The following is a 24,161-nucleotide window of genomic DNA, read 5'->3' on the forward strand; positions in this document are numbered from 1 at the left end:
GAGGTTCACTGTAAGACTTTTTCCAAAGGCTGAGTAGCTCGGTACTCAACTCTCACTTACATATTTATGTTGTTCCTTCTTTCCAGACAAGTTACCTTTTGAGTGCTATTAAATATTTACATGCTGTCAGGAGTAACAAGATGGAATAGGAACTGACATTATCAAAAATAGTAAAGACACACTTAATCTTACTTCTCTAGTTTTATGAGGAAAAAAGACACTGTCTGCTAAATAATTTTGGTAGTTTTTCCATGGCCAAGAACTTTGCAGAAAGCACTGGAGTTCAGGATAATTGTATCTGCCAAGGAGCAAGACAATTTCATGTGTAAATATATATATTGCAACTGAAGAAAGTAAGTCTACTGTCTGAAAACTGACCTCACATAATTTATGCATCCATTGCTGTATACTTTTAGCCTCATATTAAACCCACAAAACTTTAACTTCTTTTTTATATCAATGTGATCTAGTTCATTATTTGAATGCATATCAAAGCAAAAATACTACTTTGTCTGCATTTAGCAGAAGCAAACATTATTTTACTCAGAATAACGAGTTATAGACATAATTTTCATTGTTTTCTCTACCCCATTCCATAAAGATGATTTAACTCAGAGAAGGTCTTCTAACTTCAGCATTATTCAAGGGAGTTGCTGATATATAGCTGTAAATTTAAGAAATTGTTCACTAAAGGATATTGGCCTTATTAACAAGTTACAGCATTGGGGTTTTTTTATGAGATTCAGTATTAAAGTGCTTATAAACAATTACTGAAAAATTGCCATTCAGTATTTTATTTTGCTTTTCTCTTCGTAGCTCAAGTTCTCCTTTTACATCAAGCCCCCTGTCTTTTTTGCACATGTTGATCATCATTTATTCCTAACTTTTTAGGATAACTCATTAGGATATGGGAAATAACACTGTTGCAATAACCTGTAATAATTAAGATCCTACAAATGCTGCCACTTTAAGCTCTGTTAGGTAAAAAGATCTGTTCAAAGGCAATATTGGGGATTTAGGCCCAAAACTAATATAAACATGTAGGTAGTTTTGTTGCTACAAAAGGAAAGGAAAAAACTGGTTATTTTGAAAACTCTGTTTTGTCAAAGAGAGTTTATTTTACAGGCTACTTGTCTATATTTCTGGATTTCATAGGTATAGAAGACAATGGACTTTTAAATTATTAAATAAAAAGTTTTCCCTTACTTTTGTGACACCTTGATAAAACCAAATTGTTCTTTTGGTTTTACACCTCAGCTTTGCAAAAAGAGTTGGTATAAATTATCCACATATGCCCATGACTTTGCATTTCATAGCACCCACATTACTCTCTTCATTCACTGCCTCAAAAACCAAGAGAGACATGGTTGAAGCCAACAAGGTGTGAAAGGAAATAACTGACCCATTTATTTTCAGCAGACTTAATTTTAAAAAGTTAATTTGAGTAACCTCCTAATTGGATAAATCATGCGGATCTGTTGGTAGAGCTGCATGAGAATGGCAGCACAACCTGTGGGACACTTTCCAGGGCTCCAGCCCTGATCAAGGCACTGATTGCATGGCATCACCTCACTGGGAGAGTGGCTGCTGAGCCATGGGATGTGACAGGGCTGCTGAAAGCAATTTTCCTGTGTAACCCGCTGGACTGGACTGAAATCAGCTGTGAAAGCCATCTAAACATGCACTTTATCTGTCAGACTGGAGGATCCCAGTGAAGTTTAGTGGGTATGTCTTCACAGGACTCCTGCATAGCCTCTCCCAGGGAAATACATCTGGAAAGGCAGCCTGCACACTGCTCTTCCTGAAGAGAAGGCAGCACAGTGAGTCATTGCTGAGCCTGAGACTGCTCAGGACTCATTCACTGCCTCTACCTGGAATGCCAACAAAACCACCAGCACAGCCTCCCTCAGCTCCCCCTCCTCTCTTCCTCCCTCTGTGGGTTTCCACTCCTCCCTTTGGTATTTTATGTAAATATTACAGTTGGGTGTAAAAGCTCTCTCTTGTGTCAGCGCTTGCCATAATTCCCTGTCTCAGACAAACCAACCAAAAGGGATCACCCTTGTCAGATCCCAAGCTTCCATCACCAATTCGGGTACTCTCAGTGTTCGTGTGGATACTGGAAAGCTTGGGAATGGCCTTCATGAGAAGAGCAAAGCAAAAATCCAGGATCATCCAAATGAGTTAGGATCTGAGTCCAGAAATGGATGTGAAATTCCTGGCATTTCAGTGGCACGTTGGAGGCACCAAGAGGTGGATCATCAGGTTTCCATCGTGTCTCTTTGTCCTCTTCCAGAGGTTATTCATCCTTCCCCCACCACATCTCTGGGTAGAAGCATACACATGCTATTTTATTACTAGGCTGTCAAAAACCTCCAGGGTAGAAGCCCTACCATTAAAAGCTCAAACTCATCCAGAGAATTTTCAGAATTGATGATCCAGAGATGCAGCTGCTTACCAAAACTGTAGTCACAGAATCACAGAATCACTGAGGTTGGAAAAGACCTCCAAGATCACTGGGTCCTCTTCAGCTGGTGGAAACCAGCAGGTATTTACAGCTGGAGGCACGTGGATCCCTGAAGGGTTCATGTGGTTTTTAACAGGCTGCCTCTCATTTTAAAGTTGTGATGTTAATCACTGTGCCTGCTGGAAATAAATACATCCAGATCATTTTTAGTGAGTGAGCTTTAGTTCTTCAGTTCACCCCTGGGAGTTTCTGAGTTAGGAAAGCTTGTCCTGGGATCATTCTTAGAACCAGTGGACTGAATTCCGGAAAGTTGTTTCTGTAAGTTCTGTCTTGACAGAAGTTCCTGATCTCTGCAGGCTGATGTTGTCAGCTGTTATTACTGCTTTGTTAAATGCAGTTGTCTCTGATTGCCCTCAGTATTAGGTAAATCATTCTTTTCCCAGTTCAGAGGCTGAGGACTGAATGCAGAAGTATAAATTTAGGCATAACCTTATGTCTGTTCTTTTCCAGTTGCAAACATGATGCTGTTGAATCCCCCACAGGTACTGCCAAGATCTCTCCCTCATGATGTAATCTTGCTTTTTCTGTCCTTCCCAGCCAACTCTTTCAGTATCTTATTGATTATTGTGCCACTGTTGGAGCCTACTACCTTTCACAGTCATACATTATGCATCTGCTTCTCTTTCAATATTCTTAATACTTATCTAATGCTCTCTTTTTTATTTTTATTTTTTTTGCAAATATAACTGGGTTTACTATCTTATTTATTCTGGAAAAATGCCAGTCATTTCTATCCTCTGTATGGTCTTTTTTTGCCCTTTAAAACATGCAGACACACAGTCTGCAAGGTTTGCTTGCTGTGGTGATCTTGATCTGAACTGATTGTCCTTCATTAAGTACACTGACTCTTGCTTCCAGCTTCAAAGTGAAAGGTGTTCACTTTGTGTGGGATTCAGGCCAGTGGGAACCTGACTTGAAGTTCATGTTTTCTGTGTGAGCAAGACCCTGAACTCCACTAAGTTCCAGGGGACTTGTACATCATAAACCCATTTATATCTTCTTTTACCTCCTGATGGAAACACCCTCTAAGTGTCTGGGCTCTTGGAGTAGAAGTATTTTAAAGAAAACCATTGAAAAGGCTATGAGATAAAGGCTGTTTTTTGTCATGTATTTCAAATTTATGTTCCAGCCTGACTGTATTTCCCAGTGTCACCGACACTCACGTGCAGACACCGTGAATTCTTTAAGTGTGGTACAGTAACAGACCCCTCGGCAGCTGGAGTCTCCTGTTATTAGGAGAGATGATTTGCTGAATATTCCTCTGTATAGAGAGAGGGTTTGAAGAGGCTGTGATTTGCATGGCATGTGCTGATGTGCACTTTGCTGTCATGGGAAATGAGGCTCCTTTGTGTGTGGAAGAACACAGCTGAAAGTACCAGCCAAGGCTGCAGTGGCTGAATGACTCCCACACACACGGCGTGAAAAATCCCCTGACATTTGGAAAGGTCAATCAGCTTCTGTTTGCTTTGGTTTGACTTTACTCAATACCTGGATTTACTTCTACAAAGTTACTGTGTGGCCCAGTCCATTCTGTTGTCACAACCTTCATGAGATGCCCGGGTTCAGGAAACTACTTATTATTTGCTTTGTTTTAAAAACAGCTGTGACATTGGAAGGCATTCTCTTCAGGCACCTCTTTCTCAAAGATCTTCTCTGCCCTCAGAGCTTAGTTTGGGTTTCAATATATTTTTAGAGAGCAAGCACAACACTTTCTGCCCACACAAATTTAAAATGAGCTGCTATTAGTTCATGTGCTTTTCCTGATTTGCTTCCTTTATAGTAACTTGATGTCCTCAATGCTGGAATATCATCATTTCAGGCAAACTGAGCCTCCTCCCACACATAGAAGTTCCAATAACCATAATGCAAATACTCCTGTGAAAATATTTGAGACTGGTTATGAAGTAAAGGAAGAAATGCTCCTTCTTTATGGGTGCAATCACATCAGAAGTTTTCAGCACTTGGTATATTCTGTGGTCATTTTGTCCATCCAGGGATCTTTCAGGCAACACTTCGGGGAACTAAAAACATTTTATTTAATCTGTTTTCCATTTTATTCAATTTAATTCTTTTGATTCTTGTGATTTCAAAGCCATTCACACAAATATGAAAATCAAAGGCAAGTAGATGAGACAAATGCATTTTATTCTCCTACAGAACAAGGCACCTATGGGGATAAACTAAATGTGACCCTGAGAGCTGTCAAGACAAATTAACTGGTCAAAACCCATCTGAACAAACTCAAATTTAAACTGGGTAAAACTAAAAAGAGAGGTCTCTCAGCTGTCATACTTAACATTTAGACCTACAGTGTTTAAGGAGTCAGATGTACCTTCCATTTTTTTCCTAAAGGACAAACTTATTTAAAAAATAAACATTAATATCTGAAGCATTACTGAATTCTTGCCAGCAGCCAAAAAGAGCTTAAAAAGTCAGGGGAAAAAAAAGGCCTTTTTTTGAGATGGAAATTAATTCAGTAAAAATTATCATAACTGCCAAAGTGGTAACGTGATGATTGGGAATTTAAGTTGTAAGCAAAACCAATCTTAATTTTTTAGGCAGATGAGCCAAATGTTACAGGAGAGTATTAAATCAGAGGTATTTCTTCGGAGCAAAGTCCTTTTGGTGAGAAAGGTAATTTCTGATGCAAAGAGATACAGTCCATATCCTGAAAACTGACTAAATCATACTTATGAAATTAAATGTGAATGGTAAACGTTCCTAATTGAGCCCAATTAATTTAAGAAAGCACCACAGTGAAGATGTTGTAGACACACAGTGAGAGCTGCTGACCACAACAGTGCACCAGATGTATCTGAAGTAAACAATACTGTTTTCCCAGCCAGTGCTTCCCAGAAAAGCATCCAACTGGATTATAACTGTACTGAAGGTTGCCTTTAAACCTGCTTTTTTTTTTCTTCTGGAACTGGTAAATTATATCCATTTAAGATACAGGAAAAAACATGTCTTTAAAACCTACAGAGAAAAGTACATTTCATCCTGTTTTTTCTGAGCTGACCTTCCCTGTAGTTGTCATCTATCACGAGGGACAACCACGAGTGTCCGAGGGGACTGCCAGAGAAATCCAACCCCAATATGCCAGAGCCTGCCCTATTTCTGAGCAGTGTCCTCTGCTATTTGAAATCCACTTTTTCCTGATTCTCAGCACAGGTAAGTTATTTTGTACATCAATTGTTTATCCCTGGTTCCCCTCAAGATCCTTCTGTCATTTCTTCTTCCCTCATAAAAGCCCACTTGCTGCTCGTATCGATCTGTGCCGGAGCCTCTCCCCAGAGCTTTGTGTTACCACTTTTGTGATGCTCATAACAGCAGTGCTCTTCTGCAAAGTGGAGGTCCCATCTATAATTGATGTGTATTTGCCTATCAGAACAACCACGTGTTTTCACAGGGTTCTCGTGCCAACTTTGCCTTTGAGGCAGTTCTTGGTCCAAGCAAATCAACTTTGACTGGACTTTGGAGTGTTTCTGAAGACCTTCGTGAACTGGGGATTGCAGGAGTTGACTCAGCTTCAGCTACACCCTGAGGAAGCCTGAATTCAGCTGCTGAACTCAGGATGAGCAAGATCAGGCATTTTAGGAAGAGAACATGCACATCAGTCTGTGTTTAGGAGTATTCTGGGATGCTGTTTCCTGTGCTTGAAGCACTCGGTCTTCTGAGACAGAATGTACTGAGGAACGAGCCCTTGCAACTCTATCTATGTAAAATAAACAAAAAAAAAATGTCTTATGGAATCAAATTTGACACAACTTTATTCCTTCTTCCTCCCCCCACCCCCCCCTTTAATTGCTTACTTCCATTTTCTCCTGCTGGAACACTTAAAATGGAGAGGCTGGTTAGAAATTCGAAACTTGAAGTGAAAATTGTGTAACTCAGATGTACGTGTTAGTGTTCCACATTCTAACTATGCCTTTTAATTTTGTAACAACCATTAGTGGCAGGGCTGACAAATGGTAGAAACCCGAAAAAAGGTGTCAGAATAATTTCTCACTCGTCTCTTTTCTTTTTCCCTGCTACCTACAAAGAGAAAAGGGAGCCTGTGAGATTACATCAGCCAGGAAAAAAATAGAATCAAGAGGGAGAGATGTGATGGAAATTCCTATAAAATCTATTCTCTGATTAGAGGTATCATAAAGTGTATGAAGAAACACAGGGGATTGCCTGGAGTTTTCTTTTGACAAAGAAGCATCAGCACATGGCAGGGCAGACAGCTGGAGTCTGTGAAGTGACAATCTTATCTGGTATATTTATTACAGGGAAAGGGAAAAAATACTATATGCATGTCTTCAAGTTAAAAAGAGGTAGGCTGATAGCCTGTTTTGAACTGAGACACAAAAACAGTGCCTTCTCCAGATTCATGAACTAATTAAAATCTATAATGCAGGGAGTGCCAAGAGAGAAATGAGCACATTTTACATATTCTGTTAATGTCAAACACTGAGTGTAATTTTTCGTCTTAAAGTCTGTGTAGTGAAAAGAAATTAAGCACAGGAGTTTTACTCCATCAGATTGCTAAAGCAAATTTTCTGAGTGTAGGACTGGGCATGAAGAGAGAGTTCTCCCTTCCATGTTTTAAGATGGGAAATAGCAGAATGGGAAAATTGCCAAGGTTCTTGGTACTATGAAGCAATGCCCTCCTGAAATCATTATGGTTTTGGACATTACCCATGGCTTTAGTTCTGGGAGTTCCACAGCTGGAATTAATGCACAAAGAAACCATAATTTTCATCAGCTCAAAGGAAATATGAAAATACCCTGCTCTCCTTGCCCTGAGAACGGTGTCTCCTGGCTCTGTTCTACCTCCAGAGTCACTGTGTCTCTCCAAAAAGGGCACACAGACCTCACATGGCTCCTCTCCCACACCCACGTGGCCCAGAGCCTCCAGCTGCTGCTGAGATCCCAGTGTGGCACCCAGGCAAAGCCCAGGAAAGTCTGTCATTAAATACCTGCTCAGGTTTCAGAGTTCAAGGTTGGAATTTGCCGTGAGGTGTCAGATGCTCAGCGTGCAAAGGGGTGCTGGAAGTTCAGCTGAGATGTGCTGTTCTAGCAGAATAATTTTCTGCCTAAAATTCAGTATTTCCTTGCAAAAAAGGAACATCAAAAAGGAAGACTAAAGAGTTTTGACACAGATGACAGTCAGAGCTTTTCCAGGGAGTTCTGTGGCAGAAGATTCTCCATTTTGCTGCAATTCTCCTTGGTTGTGCCTACATTTATTGGCTTAGAGCACACGAAGAAATATTTTTGTTTGTTTTGATGTTTGTTTGATCTTTGCACAAATGATCAACATTCTAGGCCAACACTTCCTGCAAAGAATATTGCAGAGACCCAGCTATCTCTTTCCAAAAGAGCTGGCTCTTCAAACACGGTGTTCCAGAATTGTCCATCTGCCTTATTTGATGTCTTCCTCAGCCTGCTGCTCCTCCTCTCTCGATTTGGAGTGGAGTTGTTTTTAGGGATAACACCAAAGCAGGCTGTGCCCGTCCCACTTCGAACACCGCCAGGGTCTGTGTTATGTAAATGGCAGAGAATCCAAAAGCAGGGAGTGATTTAAGGAAAAGCACCGCGACCGAAAGGGCTTTGCCGGAGCCCCGTGTGCCGGGAATGCCGAGGAAATGCCGAGGAGCCCGTTCCTGTCAGCAGCTTCCCAGCTGTACTTTCTCTTCTCCCTCCTTTTCCAAGCCAACTCGAACTCAGGGAACTGCGTGCTCAGGAAAACCTTAAACCGAGTCTGTAATCAGTCTGGCCGCAATCAATGCAGCACAGTTCATCATCTTTATTAACTGAATTAGCTTTTCCTTTTTCTTTTCTTTTCTTTTCTTTTTTTTTTTTTTTTTTTTTTTTTTTTTTTTGGCGGTATCTGCATCTGTTTTGAGGCTGGAGCCCATATGATGTTCAGAAAACTTTGGGAAAACTCCTTTTATACTCTCAAAAGAAAAAAATGAGGTGATTTTTTTCTAAGAAGAACACACGGGTAGTGCATATTTAAATAACAAAACCATGTCTAATGTATAGTTTAACACACGGGTTTAGTTTTGAGGATCTGGCTCTTGAAGCAGTGAAAATGTAAACTAATACCACTGAAAGCAAAATTTACCGAAAAAATTGTAAAACTTCTCCTATACAGAGTTTGCTGGAGGAATTTCTGCTCAGCTCAGTGATGGGATTAGAGCCAAGCTCAGCCCACAGGTGTCTGGAGAGACACAGGAACAGACAAATGATCACTGCAAGAGCTCTTTAGGTTCACTGAGCCAGCGCTGGGTTTGGCTCAGCAAGTCAACAAATTTGACATTAGTTCTGTTCAGAAAGGTACAAAAGGGCCTTTGCCATTGGGGCACATCAGTTCCACCAAGCACCACGGATTTGTTGAGTTTGTTTGTTCATAGACACAACAATTTATGAAATAACACCGTACTCTGGATATGGTTCATGGATTTCAGTGGATCACTCAGTGCATGTGCTGTTGATGTCACCCATGGGTGAATTAAGCAGTTTTAATTATCTGATTAAAATAATAGGAGTGGGCTTTCCTTTGCTTTTTATAAGAGAGAATCCTTTCCTTTCTAAACCAGTTTGGATTTGTAGCAGTTTGAGGCATCATATCCCTGAATGTGGGGATATTCTATAATATATTTTTCCAATATATCATCGAATTATAGAATGGTTTGGGTTGGAAGGGACCTCAAAGCCCACCCAGTCCCACCTTAAAACTCATCCAGTCCCACCCTCTGCCATGGGCAGGGACACCTTTCACTACCCCAGGTTGCTCCAAATCCCCTCCCATCTGGCCTTGGACACTTCCAGGGATGGCACATCCTAACTAAAAATTCCATTGTTACTGTAGCAAAGCCAAATTTTCTAACCTGTTGCATCCTTCAAAATAAATGAAATACCAAAGCACTCAACACTAGAAAGAGTAGTCTGGGTAGTAAAATATTCCCCTTTAATACAATTTTTTTTGGCACCACATGATACAGGAAATTAATGTTTTTATAGAATTTACTGAGTTTTTAATCTAGCAGTGTTTCTTCAACATAAGTAAATACACTGTAGTATTTAAATGCCTTTGAATTCCAAGGGATTTGACACTCCCAAGTGTAATTTCAGCCTCTTAAAAGTAATAAATATTTTATAAAAATACAGAATACATCACAGCAAAAATACTCAGGATGTCTTGCTCGGTGTCTGAGAAGTTTTCTATAATTCTTATCCACTTTTTCTGTAGAAAAATGTTGTTATATCAAAAAAAAAGGACACCTACCCTCATACTGTTGATTCATTTTCTCTTATTCACATCTTCTTGTTTTCCTCATCATCCTTCTCAGCCTCATCCTGATGCAAATCAAGGAGCTAATTTGCATGCAACACTTTAATTTCAAGCCTGATAAGATTACATTGTTAAATATTTGCACTATGTATTTTTACCAGTGGATTCCTTTTCAGCCACATACTTCTGCAGCAAAAAATTTCAGCTAAAGTCAATGGGCACATGACTTTATGTAGAATTTCAGTTTTCTTCCTGATTGACCTGCTTAAAATAATTAGCTTTTTTCCTTATGCTGAACTGACAGCTACCTGAGAAACAGCAGGAATTCTCAATGTTAATAATGGCAGGCAGCCCAAGGCCTTTTTTCTTAAATTCTTAGCATAAAGAAGATTGCAGTAAGTCATATTTGTTGAATAAATTGTGAAGATATTTTAGCTTAACAGAATCAGAGATGAAATCAAAATACACAAAGAAAGGAATGGAGAGTTAATACGATATTTTCCTGTGGGGAAGTAGTTGGTTTATGATGACCAGATCCATAAGTGATTCCTGGTTACTACTTGGGCACGAGTTAGGATGTGAACTAGCAAAGATATCTGTAAGAGTGGCTTGGATTTAGACAAGGAGAAGGTTCTCCAACATGACCTGAAAGTCTTGGCTGTGAGGGTGGGGAGGCCCTGGCACAGGTTGCCCAGAGAAGCTGTGGCTGCCCCATCCCTGGAAGTGTCCAAGGCCAGGTTGGACAGGGCCTGGAGCAACCTGGGCTAGTGGAAGGTGTCCCTGCCCATGGAGGGGATGGGATGGGATGAGTTTTAATGTCCCCTCCAACCCAAACCATTTTGTGATTCCGTGCTCAGAACATCCGTACTCAGGGAATCCACACCGAGTCCCCGCAGGGCAACAGGAACCCCCAGCACACACATGTTTAGGAGACAGGACAATTCACCACCCGAAAACCAGTGCAACCTAAAACATTTTCCAAAAATGAGTCCTGAAAGCTGTTTGCTACTCTGAGCATGTTTCAAACCAAGCAACCCCAGTAACCTGACAGGCATCACATGTGCTCTGGGAATGCTGTGAGGCGCAACGGGCAGGAAGGAGCTCCCACTCAAGAGGGAAGCACATGGAGCCGTCCGGAAGGCCTCGATTCTCTCATCAAAAAGACATTTTTCTTGTATTTTTGTAACAATTATCTAATGATTCCCAACCCATATGCTTGCACCAGATGTCTGAACCTTCGCAGGCCAAATCGTATTTATTCCCGCAGACGAACCACTTCATATTACTTAATAATAATGCTCAGGATCATTATTATAATTCTCATCACTTCAAATCCAAACACAGCAAATATGATGAATAACATGCCTCGATTTTTTCCCTTGATTAATGGGCTATATGTGTGCACAAAAACACTTCAGCCTTGAAGATGTGATTTCCCCAGTGAAGCCAGATCTTTCCTGGAGCAGTTTCCCTGTGCTGTGGAACAATGACTGGAATTCTAAAGTGCAAACAGCCACAATGAAACTTTTTGTTACAGATGCTAATGGTATTAATTACCATCTCTCTGCATTTCACTGTGTCTCTCTGTCATTATTAAGAGTCGTTGCTCTTGAAATACTTATTACCTGTAAAACTCAGAGCCTTTATCTGTGTTGTACTTGAAGTTCTTGTGTCTCTTGCAGTCCCTACCAACTCTGCCTGCCACTTTAGCAATCCAAAAATGCCCTGAACCACGGAACACTGGAGCTTTATGTTTAAATATTGCTATATGGGAGACACCAGAGCCACAAAAAGAGTTAATAGTCCACAAGGTAGATAAGGTTGTCATTAGCCTTTGATAGTAAATATTGCTTTGTCCCAGGTTACCTGATCTGATAAAGAGCAGAACCTCCCAGCAGCAGGATGCTGATAATGATCCTGCCTTTCCCCAGGGCCTCTGATCTCAGCAGCTCTGAACTGCCTTGTAAAAGCTGCACAGGGACAATGTCATCCTGCACTGAAATGCCAGCAAGGACTGAAATGTGATTGTCCATTAGAACAGAAATGAAGCACTCAGTGCAGGAAGAACAGGCAGTGCCATCCACCTGCCCCTGTCTGCAGGAGGGGAGGAGGAACAGGTTTTAACATCGCTTTTCAAAGCATTTTGACTGCTTTCTATCACCTCAGACTGTTGGGCTCTGTTTAGATCACTTGAACATGTACCCTGTTTACATTTTACCCTGTCATCAGGGTAAAAATGCAAATGCCACCGTGATGACTTGGTTTAATACAGATCTAGAAAAATCTAGAAAAACCATAAATACCACATTTACCTTTCCCTCAGTGTATGCACTCCCAGTCTGATGTTCTGCAAACCAGTGCCAGTGCATCTGTTTATAAACATTGCTTTTTGTGTCACGGAATCACAGAGTCCCAGAATGGTTTGGGTGGGAAGGGACCTTAAAGACCATTCAGTTCCACCCCCTCCATGGGCAGGGACATTTTCCACTAGCCCAGGTTGCTCCAAGCCCTGTCCAACCTGGCCTTGGACACTTCCAGGGATCCAGGGGCAGCCACAGCTTCTCTGGGCAACCTGTGCCAGGGCCTCCCCACCCTCACAGAGAAAAATTCCTTTCTAATATCCCATTTAAACCTGCCTTCCTACATCTTATGACCATTCCCCCTTGTCCTCTCGGATGCAATTTAGAAACCTTGTTTATTTTTAACTCTCTGAAGAATTTTGAAACAGTTCCTGTTTCAAAATGTATTTTCTTAGAGTAAGCTGGCCAATGTTTTAACATATTCACCATATGGTCCTTTTTTTTTTTTCCCTGAGAAATCTGTGTTTTTTCTCTGCCCCAAACCCAAAATATGCCAATTCTGTTTTCATTTAAGGAATGCTTAGTCATGGAGCTTCATTACCATGTTTTGGGGCTTGTAGCTGTGGAGTAAAGAAAGCCACTGGCTCCAGAAGAATTAGTGAAGATCTGAGAGACACATATAATTTATTCTGGTATATCTTGAACTGCTATAAAATTATAATAATTATGTTAGCAGGCATGGATGCCTACTAGGGTTAATCAGAGATGCAATTTATTTTCTTCTACCCTTTCACTGTTGTTGGTTACTTCATTATGAGAACAAGTAGAGACTGTTCCAGGGTGGCACTAACACGGCTTCACAGTTTGCTGTAAGGTTTAATCTTGTCCTTTTATGTGACAGCTTGCCAGTTTGCAAGCAAAAATTGAAATATTGTCTATCATTAACCCCTCAAAAGATGGGATATTAATGAGATTTGAAAGAATAATTTCATGAGACTTTCAGCAATTCAAATCAAGTGTGACATCAGATGGTGAGAGAAAAGCAGAGAGCTCTGGGGTGAATCAAGGCAGTCTGACATCACACAGAAAAGTCAGACAGCTTGGCTTCATTTGGAATTTCTGCCTGGATCTATGACATGGGAGCTGGAGATCCATCAAACACATTAATTGGATATTTAAACACCTTTGAAAAACAGGGCCTTTGATAAAAGCACAGGGGTTATGTGGCATTAACTTGTTTCAAATGCCAGGATTCCTCAAATATCAACATCCTACTATTGAAAAAGTTGTTTAGAAAAGAAAATGGGAATATCCAAAATGTTTCAAAAATAAATGGTGTTATTTTGACACCAGAAAAGAGACCTTACTAATGAAGTAACTACAGAACTACCCTTAGAGACATAAAATGCATGGAACTTAAGAGTCAAAGAGCAGCCCCCAGAAAACAGGGAATAGAAAAGCTTCTTTCCACATTCTCCATGATATTGATGGCTTTGGGAATGATGCAGAGGTTGAATTAAAACACTTCCATTGAACGATCACTTGAGCAACTTGGCTCCTGGTTAAAGCATTTTCTCATTGCTGAGATGCAAATAATGATTTCTGTGCTGCCACAAAAGCCATTGATAACTTGTCCTGAGAATTGTCAGAGAAACAAGAAATAGCTCACATGATGCCCCAGTGCAGCTTTCTTTCAGCAGGTGATGGTTTCCTTACCACATTTCCTAATGTTTTTCAGTCCACTTATGAAAGTCTTGAGAAAGGTTTGCCTCCATTTTTCTAAGAAAATTACAATTTTTTTAACTTATCCTTTAACATTATCTGTCTTCTTTTTTTATTTCCTGTGTGAAAATTTCCTGTCAATTTATTATTATAATTTATCTGTTTTATTACTTAGATAATTATTTGTTGTTTTAAATGGGTTATTCACTAACTCTCTTCATCCTCCAAAATTTATTTCTGGAAGAACAGCATTGCTGAGCTACTGCCCACAGTGGATCCATCTTTTTATATGACATTCAAACTCTATTAGTTCTGAACTTCTCTTACATTACTCTGCCTGTTCCCTCTAACTGCATGACACAAATGCAAATTTCAAGGTGATTTTTCTCTGCTTTAAATGTCTTTTTCCTCTGGAAACCATAAAGTCGTGTTTTGTACAACTAAGGAAAATTCTCAGTGTGACTTGGCAATGAACAATCCAAATCTCTTGGCAATGGGCAATTAAAACCTCTCCTCAGTGCTCTGTAATTTAGGGCATTTTCATTAGGAGCTCATTTTTGATGCTGAGTGATCAATAACAGATTCCTCCATCTGTCTTTCCTGGATTTAGGAATGTGCCCACTGCAGCACATTGCTGGCTGCTGTAAGATGTGTTCCTATCCACTGGAAAAGATTTCAGAAATAGATGTTGAACTACCCCCCCCACACCCCCAGGGAAGCAACATTTCCCAGCCTGAAAGAGCAACGAGAAGCACCCTGGATATTCACAGGAGGTTTTCATGGAGAACCAATGGAACATCAGTATTTGCACCTCAAAGCTCCCAGAAACTCTGCCTGGCTTCTTGAGGCAGGTGGTTTCCACCTTCTCCCGGATTTTGGATGCAGTTCAATTCCAAATCACGGAGATCTCTCCAAGGTATGCAAGGCTAGAAATTTTTAATGTTAAATTAATGAATTCCCTCGCAATCTGATGGTTACTCCCCACCTCCTTGTGAAAAAAGGCCAGAAAATGCTGCTAGAGGGGAATAGGAATAAACAGGAGAGAGACAAAAAGGGAACAGGGGAAGCTGGAGGAGTCAGACCTTAATTCCAGGGATCATTGGATCACTGACAGTCTGAGCTGTCAGATGACACCACTGCCTGCCTGAACTCAGAGATTTCCATGTAAACTGGAAAGCAGAGGAACCCAATGAATCCTTTCTACAGCTGTAGCAGTTTCAGTACACTCACAGAAAGCACAGTTTCTGCCTTAAGAACTCCTGAAACCCGTGGAGTTTTTCTTGGCTTTGTACGATTTTTAGAATGAAAGAGGTGGACACGTTTGTAGGGAATAAAGCTGAATGTATTTCAGAAAATTACAGGCTGCTACATTTTTATTTTAAACATACCACCTACGTTAGAACTAAAAAGGCACCACGGTCTTTTACAATCATCTTTTCTGGAAAGCAGTTGGCAGAGGATTTGAGTAGGAAAACCCAAACACTGCATTGGCCTTGAATTCTCCTGAGCTTGTTGCTCCAGGGGGTCAACGAGGGCACCTGTTGGAGCTGTTGGAGTGTTAGTTAATCAGAAATAATTTCACTTTGATTCCTCACTAGAGCTCTTCACAAATACAACCTCATAATTTTTTCCTCCCTGTAAATCCTGTAATATAACTCCTGAACCTCCACTTTCTGAATTTTGCTTCATAATGTGAGACATTGTGAAATAATGGAGAGCTGGAGAAGGTTGATCCCCTCTGATCCACTCTGTCCTCCCTGCAATGGTCAGAACTGGGAGAAAGCTGGGATTTTGCATAATGTGTCTTAACACATGGTAAAGGTTACAGGACACAGCAGTGCATGACAATGGTGTCTGACTGCTGATATTAAGCTGCAAGACAATAAAGCAAATTTCTTTACATAATGACCTGGAAGATTAGTTACGCTTGATAAACGTGACTTGAGAGACTTTCATTCAGCTCAGACTTTTCCCTGTGAGCAGAATTACCTTTCTTAAAAGGTCTGAATGTATCTGCTTTGTAGATAGGGAAATTTCAGAATATATTCCTAAATAACCTGATAATAAATACAGACCATTAAATTGCTAAATGTTGCTGAAATCTTTTATGGAGATAGTGCTAATCCAGTTGGTTCTTAGAAGATATATAGACCAGTCTTTAATTTGTCCTCAAAAAGATGGTAGTAAAAATGAGGTAACAGTGATAGGGATGCAGAAATACCTCAGCCAAATAATTTCCATGCAGTATGACAAGTACTGGGGAGGTCTTTGTACAATACCCAGTGTGTAGGCCACGACCCCAGCCATGACTGCACAGCTACTGGGAAGGCACAAATTGGAGTCACAGACTCAGCAAAGGGTTTCCTTGTCCCTCCAGGCTGCCAGTGGTGCACAGGTTGAATTCAAACTGATAATAGTCAAAGCCCTGGGGGCACTAGCTCTTAGTTATCCTGCCAGGCCTCTGAGCTCTGTATGATATTTTAACCTCTCAGGTTGAAAGGAATGGGCTGTTTGTAAAGTGTCAGTAAAAGTAGGACAGGTCTGTGTTTGCTGCTGGGGCTGAAACCCTGATGAACACTCTGAAACTCTGCTCTCAGGAGGCTGTGCTGTTTGCTCCTCATAAAATACAGCACTAAGATTTTTTGAGCTTTAGACATATTGTCCCACAGGTATTCTGGGAGATATAAGCCATGAAATATCCAGGAGGAAGGCAGAGCTGGAATCTCTTCGGGAATGTTTTCACGTGTCGAAGACGAGGGTCATTCCCATGCGAGAAACCATCTCAAAATCTTGCTGAGGTGGTAGAAGCCCTGAGAAGACCTTAGGACACTCTGCTGTGGACAGGCTGGGTAGAGAAACTCTTCCAGAGGGATGTTGGAGCTCTTAATTGTATTCAAAACCACCTACACAGAATGGCCAAACCTGCCCAGACGGTTCATTCCAACCCTTAAATGTCCCGAACATTGGAAACCTGTTCCCTGAAACCTGATCTTAACCACTGACATTGCAAAGTAGTCAACTCTGAGCTGTGCTCTGCTGAACCCTTTTAAAGTGAACAGTTTACAACACTCAACAGTTGTTCCCAAAATTAATTACTAAAAAGTATAAAAGTCCAAAACTTGTAAGAGGAATCGGAGGGGAATTGCAGCCAGTTCTGCTTCAGTGGCTTCCTAGTGACAACTGGAAACGTGGTGCCAGTGGAACACAGGAATCCAGGGGGGAGCCACAACAGTAAATTGTTTGTTTCAGTTGTAAAATTGGTGAGAACAGAAGGAAAACGACGAAACCTTCACTTTGGAACTGCTTGGAAATTCAACAGTAATTCTGAGGGCGCCTGCGTTGGTGTCTCAGGTCTCTTCCAAACCCATTTGTCTTCGGGAAGAGCTGAAAAGATGTTATAAACCCTGCATTTTTCTAAATAAGGTATGACCTCGCTTATCCACTCCAGTTCCAAATTGTATCTTGTGGAATTGTGTTCCTGCATTATGGGATTCTGAGGTCAGGAGGGGGGTCAGGGCAGCCAGGTATCACCCGGCTCAGCACCCACAGGGCTGCTTTTGCAGCAGATCATAATATTTAGCTGTGTTTCCAGTACATTCTGAGCTTTTACCAATATTATGTCCTGCAAACAGAGGAGACTCCCTGGCTATGACACATTGCTCCAGAACAGGTAGTGATCTAATGAAAAGCAAAGGAAGACTGAGAGGGCTTTGCCGGAGCCCTGCGTGATGGGAATGTTAACAAGTCCACTCACGTCATCAGCTTCCCTGCTCCCCCTCCCTCCCTTCCTTTCTCTTTTATGAGCCAGCCTGAAATCAGGGAATTACATGCTAAGGAAAACCCTTCAGCTAAACATATAATTATTCTGCACAGGATCAGTGCAGCACAGTTAATCAGTTTACCAACTGAATTAATTTTTATTTTTTCATGTCTGCATCTCCTGTTGAGAGCGGAGAAATTCTAGACATAAAGATGAAAAAATGGCTTGCAGTTGTGAAATGAGTGTCTAAAGCAGAGCATTCACGATGAGAAACCTCCACTGAAGGCTGTTTGGGCAGACAAACCTGTCAGTCCCCAAGACTTTGAATCCCAGACTCCGTGTGGAGTTATTACTTACAGGTACTTAAGAAATAGCTGCTTTCCCATTTTAATTTTCAGCTGTTCAATAAGATTCCATTCTCTGAAAGTCACAGCTGTATTTCACTGCATTGTGTTTCATTTCATTACATTGGGCTGCTCTGAAAAGTGAGTATTTATTTAAACAGATGTGTCACTTCCCCGTAAATGAGTTCACATTTTAAATGACCTACTTGTAAACTGCTTCCCTTAGGAAGCACAGCATCTTCAATGCTCTCAGTTGTAAAAGTACAGAGAGTACCTTTTAGACTCTAGTTACAATGGAGACACAATCTAACAGGCTTTTATTAATTCAGCAGCACATCAGACCTCCTCTGTGTGCCCCAAGCCCCCAAATTCTGTGCAGGACTCCCAGTGCCTGGTAAAATAGATGGGTTTTGGTTTTTGAGGGTCACTGAAAACCTGCAAAGCGTCACTGAGTCTCACACTGAGTTCCTGGGCCAAAAAGCAACCAAAGTCTCCAGATAAAACATTCCAAACATACATATTAAAGTCTAGTTTGTCATTTACTCACATTAATATGTTAAAGTTAAAACTGGCCAAATTAGAAACTACTCTGATCCTCACTGCACTTGCAAGTTCTGTGGTCAATATTTGTTTTCCAACAGGGCCACAATGGAATTTGAGCAAGGCAAAGGTTTTTCTTAAAGTACCTTTTGGGTCCTTAGTACATAACCCCAGGAAAACATGTAAGTTATGTAAGAAATGAGTGTGTACCAGGGGAAATGCTTGTTCATTTTCTGAAGTAAAACTTTGGAAAATCTGGGGGGGAAAAGAATAGCGACTGAAAACTATTGTTAAAAATCCCTTCAAAATTAACGTTTTCAGCTCCTTCAAAAATATTCTTTTTGACCACAGTGCCTTCTGCTGTGTAACTGCTAAACTTGACAGCGTATTTTTGTACAAAGACAATATCTTTAACACAAAAGCACCCAGAGTTTTAACTTCTAGATCCTCTGTGAGCCTCAGGAATCAATTGCTCAAGACTTGCATGGCCTTTTCAGGTTGTCCACACCATCAGCTGCAGTTCCCTAATTGAATTCCAGTTGAATGCGCTCCCCAGAGAGCAACTGTGGATAAATACAAGATGCCAACTTGTCATAATAATGTTCCTTTAAGCCTACCCATTTTTACTTTTTTGGCAAGTAACATTTCCTTAAGGAAAAGAACAGAAGGGTGTCTCCTCTTGTGGGGGGGGCTCGGGTTCTGATTTCAAACTGTAACCAGGACACATTCTGGGTCCCCAGGTCTCAAACCATTAACATCATTTTTGTGGCTTTCTTCCATCTTCTCTATAATTATTTGATGTTGCTGGTACTCACTGCTAGTTACTTTCAAACGTGTACTTTGCTGGGAGATTTTAGAAGTAAGTTACAGTAGCTTAAATAATTATGCCAAGTACAAGTTTAAAAAGCACATTGCTCTCATTTTCCTCTGAAATAGATTATAATTTACAATCTGTACAGATAAATAAAATATTGAATATATATTTTAAGCCCCCCAAAAGGTATATTACACTCGCAATATTTTTTATATTGATTATTAACATGTTGCTATCAATAGTAAAGATAATATTGCTCATTCATAAAGTGGTGATTTTTCTAAAATGTCTTCAATGTATTCTTTATTGTTGTCAAAGAACTGTACCTTTCAGAATAGAAGAAAAAATTACCTTATCACTGAAATTTACCTGTGCAGACCTTGGACCTCTCTGACACATGGACTGAGCAGGATGACTGTACCCGATGGAGCTGAGCTACAGAACATGGGGAAATACAGGAAAATGGGCCACAACTGGGCAATTTTTTTGCCATGCAAGGTATTTACAAGTAGTTTTAAACTAATTCTGCTCCACTGCCATTTGTGTGGGTCGGGTCTTTTCTTTGGCTGCAACTGAACTATGCACTGGAAAAGGTGAATAGTGGGATAAAAAAGGGGTTTGTAATATTAGTGTGGGGAAAATGGACTAAAGGGCAGCTGCCCTGTTTGTGGGTCTGCAGCTCATGTCACCAAGGAAAATATCGATGTTTTAAATACTCCAATGTTCGTTGCATTATCCTTATTTATGCCTAAGCCCAGAGGCACAGCACTGGCAATCCTGCCTACTCCAGACGTCCCTATGGATGCGAGATGCAGTCTGGTAGAGAAATCCTACTGTCAGGCACCTCCAGACATTTCAAACCTTGTGTTTGTATGACCTTCTTGCTTCCCACGGCATGCACTGCACATCATGGATTAGTGTTGCCCAGGATGTAACCAGTTGGCAGTAAAAAGGATAAAAAAGTAGCAGGAAGTATTTTTAAATGTAGCAACAAGTATTCTACACACTTTGACATTTAATTTACATTATAATTCAAGTAATGAGTCAAAAAGCAGAAGGATCTGTCAACTTTTTAACTCTTTTATGTGCTGAAAATAAAGATGTGGATCAGAAAGCTCTCCTCTGTGCATACATTAGGATCTGCTATCAGGTAATGACCCCGGAGCCTGAGAATCAATCCTGCATCTGAAGGTTTCAGGATCCATCCCAATGACCTGCTTAAGCCCTCTCAATTACCCTGAGTTCCCAAACACCTGAGAAACAAAGTACATACATTCCCCTCGATCCCATTTGCTTCCCAATACTCTGTGCCTGTAAAAGAATAATTAGCTCATACTGGTAACGTGTCTGATGAGCGCCCAAACAGCCCAGTTTCAGGGAAGTATGGGAATGTAGCTCAGCAAAATGAGATCAGAACCGTTCCCTTATTCATGACAGCACTTTGAAAGCTTTAAGGACATTACAGTGGGCATCCAATTCAGCCCCCCAGTAAGTTGGTAATCACATTACAGAAATAATTTGCACGGGTAACACACCCCCCAAATTTGCACCTCTTGTCCTTATGTAACAGAGATCCCCCGTGGCAGGAATTGTCTCCAAGACAGACAGCTCATCAGAAGCTCTGTAAAACAACACTAATGCATCCCACCGTGGGAATACATCCCCCCCCACGCCGGAGAAATTCAAACCACTCATCATCAGGAGCAATCCCCCCTTCCCCCTCCCATCCATCCCGGTGTGTTTGCAGCACAGCCGAGCATTGTCAGGCACAACATGTCAGAGCTGACGGCTGTGTTGGGAAACTGCGAATGTGCAGGGAAATCATCCTTCCTGCCAACTTATCCCGACGAGTTTCCCCGAGCTCAGCCCTGCTCTGTCCACGGTGCCCGCGGCACACGGGCACACGGGAGCCTTGGACACCCAGCTGGGAAGGCTGGACACATCAGGACGTGTCACTAAAGGAGCAGGACCCCTCGGTCCAGCCACGGGCACCTCACGCTCCTTGTGGTACCCGAAACTACAGCCGAGTGCTGCACAGCCACTGCATCAGATCACCTGATATGAGCAAACCAGACCTAATCAGGGCAAATTTAAAGCAGCCAAACATCACGACGTTCCTCTGTGAGAGGCAGTGATGGAGCCCTGAGACACAAACACTTTCTGTCTGCATTCCCCAACAAACGCATCTGATCCCGCTCCGCTCTCGGCAGCAATTCCAACAACATGCTGCACAGCTTAACCAGCCTCTGCTCAGCCTGTCTGTAACAACTACTGAGCAAGGCAGCACACGGATTATCACAACTGAATAAACTCTTCCCAAAACAAAGAATGCCAGAGCAGATATGGAAATTGCAAGGATCCAAAGTATAGACAATACACGGTAATAAATGATCCTACCTTTCATCCAATCCACTACTTGCTTGGGCGTCCACTTGCTAATAGGTTCCATAACGAGAGCCATCATCAGATCACTTTATCATTCACACCAAAATCAGGGGAAAAAGGAGAGGAAAAACGTATCAGAGCATGGCTGGGCTAAGAGAGCTGTCGGATTTTACAGTGCAGTTCAAAGAGAAGATGATGCTTTGTCCCTCCAGGTTTCTCCTGCACTGATTCAGTAATGTATAAAATTACACTGCTTGATCAGCTCTGGCACCTCCCCCACTGCACACAGCCTGCAACACCCGGAGCTGCGAGCCAGGAAATGGTGCAGTACGTATGGACTCACTTACCAAAGCTCTACCCACTGATCCACTTATTGCTCTGGCACAAATATATCAGCATATTACACCGAGCGCGAGCCACGCTGGAGCCGTTCCAGACACCGAGTTTTAAGGAGCTTTATTCCAACGAGCTCTGGGATCTTCATCAGGGAAAATGTCACTACTGTAACTTGATAGCAGATTGTCTTGGCTTCATTGTGGATATGCTGACTGTCACTCAGCTCAAAGTGAAGACAGAAACATCAGAATATCGCTTGGCATCTGGCAAAATGCTGAGCAGCTCCATCCTCACAATGCGAAATGTTGCTGGAGTCTTGCACTATATAATCAGGCAATTCAGAATGTCAAACACAGTATGAAAAGTCTTACCCAAGAAAAAAACTACTGGAAGAAAACTCTTTTTTTCTGGCCACGTTCAGAGCCAGGATATTTCCCCCTATGAGCTGCTCATTCTGTAGTGAAAGAATGACAGCACTGAGGAGTCGATTTGTACTCCTACATCACTTTAGATAGACAAGTACAGCATGTATTTTGACTCTTAGCACTGGGACCACTAGTCAATCTCTCCCTTTTGTTATGAAGGAAGAAATGTTTTAAATATTCCTAATCCTGAAGTTTAGTACCTTTCTGACAGATAAAGGTGAAACCTTTTACTGAGATGTGCCAAGCAGCGTTTTTTCAGCCCCATTTGTGACTCTCTGCACCTCCTGCAGCACAAGTTTTACATCCTGTGGTTCAGGAGGTGCATTCTGACTCTGATCCATTGTCTGAGATCTGCATCCCTACTCTTTTATGTCAGGGGGAAAAACTCAGATTCCAGAAAAAAAGGCAGAACAAAGCAGTTCCACCTTTCTCTTCAGTGATCTTTCCTCTGTGCCCTTTTCTTCCCACGCTGCTCTGAGTTCCCCCAGCACATCAGGGGAAGAGGATGATGCTGTTCCCATGTCTGCTCCCCTCCACTGGGGCTGGGTTAAAGTACACAGGCTGAGATCTGTCCTCTGTTTCCCATCCATACGGGAGAACAGGAAATACAAATGAATATTTCACAGATATTCACAGGATGATTTGGGTTGGGAGGGACCTTAAAATCATCCAGTTCCGTCCCCCTGCCATGGGCAGGGACATCTTCCACTATCCCAGGTCGCTCCAAACCCTGTCCTACCTGGCCTTGGACACTTCCAGGGATCCAGGGACAGCCACAGCTTCTCTGGGCAACCTGGGCCAGGGCTTCATCACCCTCACAGCCAGGAATTCCTTCCCAGTATCCCATCTAACCCTGCCCTCTGGCAGTGCATGCTCTACCCTTCAGGATTCTTGTTTATACAGTTAAGGATGCAGACAGGCCTCCCCTTTCCCCCCCTCCCATAATGTCTCCAAAGAGCTGTACCATTCTCAGCTCACTGATGCACTCTAACCTTTTTTATTTTTCTTTTGCTTTGGGAAATAGTGTGATTAGTATTCTGTGATGCAGTTGGAGTGCTCAGAGCACAGATCTCCTTTACAAAAGGATTCACATCAATTCTCCAAGAAGGCTGAACAGCATGTCAGCTTCCTCTCTGAGTTTTGGGAGACCACTTTCAGTAGCTTTAGTTCTGTCCAAATAGCTGTTTACAATGGACATAATAATGGCAAAGCTTTCAAAGGCACAATATTTCTCTTTTTAGGCAGTAGTGGGCCAGAATTGAGAATAAATATTTCTATTAGCTATTGGAAATTGTACAAGTTGTTTTGGGGCTATTCTTTCTTAAAATTCTTAATTTAAGTTCAATACAAGCATGGAAGAATTTGAGAGAAGCTATGTTGGCTGTGAGCTTGGTATTTTGACACAATTACATGAAAAAAAAATCCCAAATCTTTGTTCACAAAGCCTAGCCATGACATGAAAAAATCTTCATTCATGATTGTTTGGACTGTTTCCCCAATTCCTGTCATTTGACAGACATTATGTCAATGCCCTTTTGTCTCACATTTCCTACCCGGGCTTGACTAGGCAGACTTTTTTATATATTCTGACATATTTTTGAAAGAGGATGGAGCCTGAATTCAAAGCCCATCAGTGTCAGTGAGCATACTTCCACTCATTTGAATTGTCCTTGGATGACAAAAGAGGTCCAAAATTATTATTTTGGAATCAGGACTTCTCTTTCCAGGA

At 41.5% G+C, this 24,161-nt stretch overlaps 1 protein-coding gene across 1 annotated transcript in view; it reads right to left on the reverse strand.

Annotated features, from left to right (window-relative positions):
- The window catches only part of LOC135421547 (connector enhancer of kinase suppressor of ras 2-like), a 172,691-nt gene extending 150,709 nt beyond the window's left edge, over positions 1–21,982 (reverse strand). Inside the window, exon 1 of the mRNA XM_064670139.1 lies at positions 21,684–21,982. Coding sequence (XP_064526209.1) covers positions 21,684–21,750 — 67 coding nt within the window. The 5' untranslated portion in view covers positions 21,751–21,982. The remainder of the gene's footprint in view (positions 1–21,683) is intronic.
- Positions 21,983–24,161: the final 2,179 nt, after the last annotated feature.

Source organism: Pseudopipra pipra, chromosome 13 (assembly GCF_036250125.1).
Source record: "Pseudopipra pipra isolate bDixPip1 chromosome 13, bDixPip1.hap1, whole genome shotgun sequence".
NCBI lineage: Eukaryota > Metazoa > Chordata > Aves > Passeriformes > Pipridae > Pseudopipra > Pseudopipra pipra.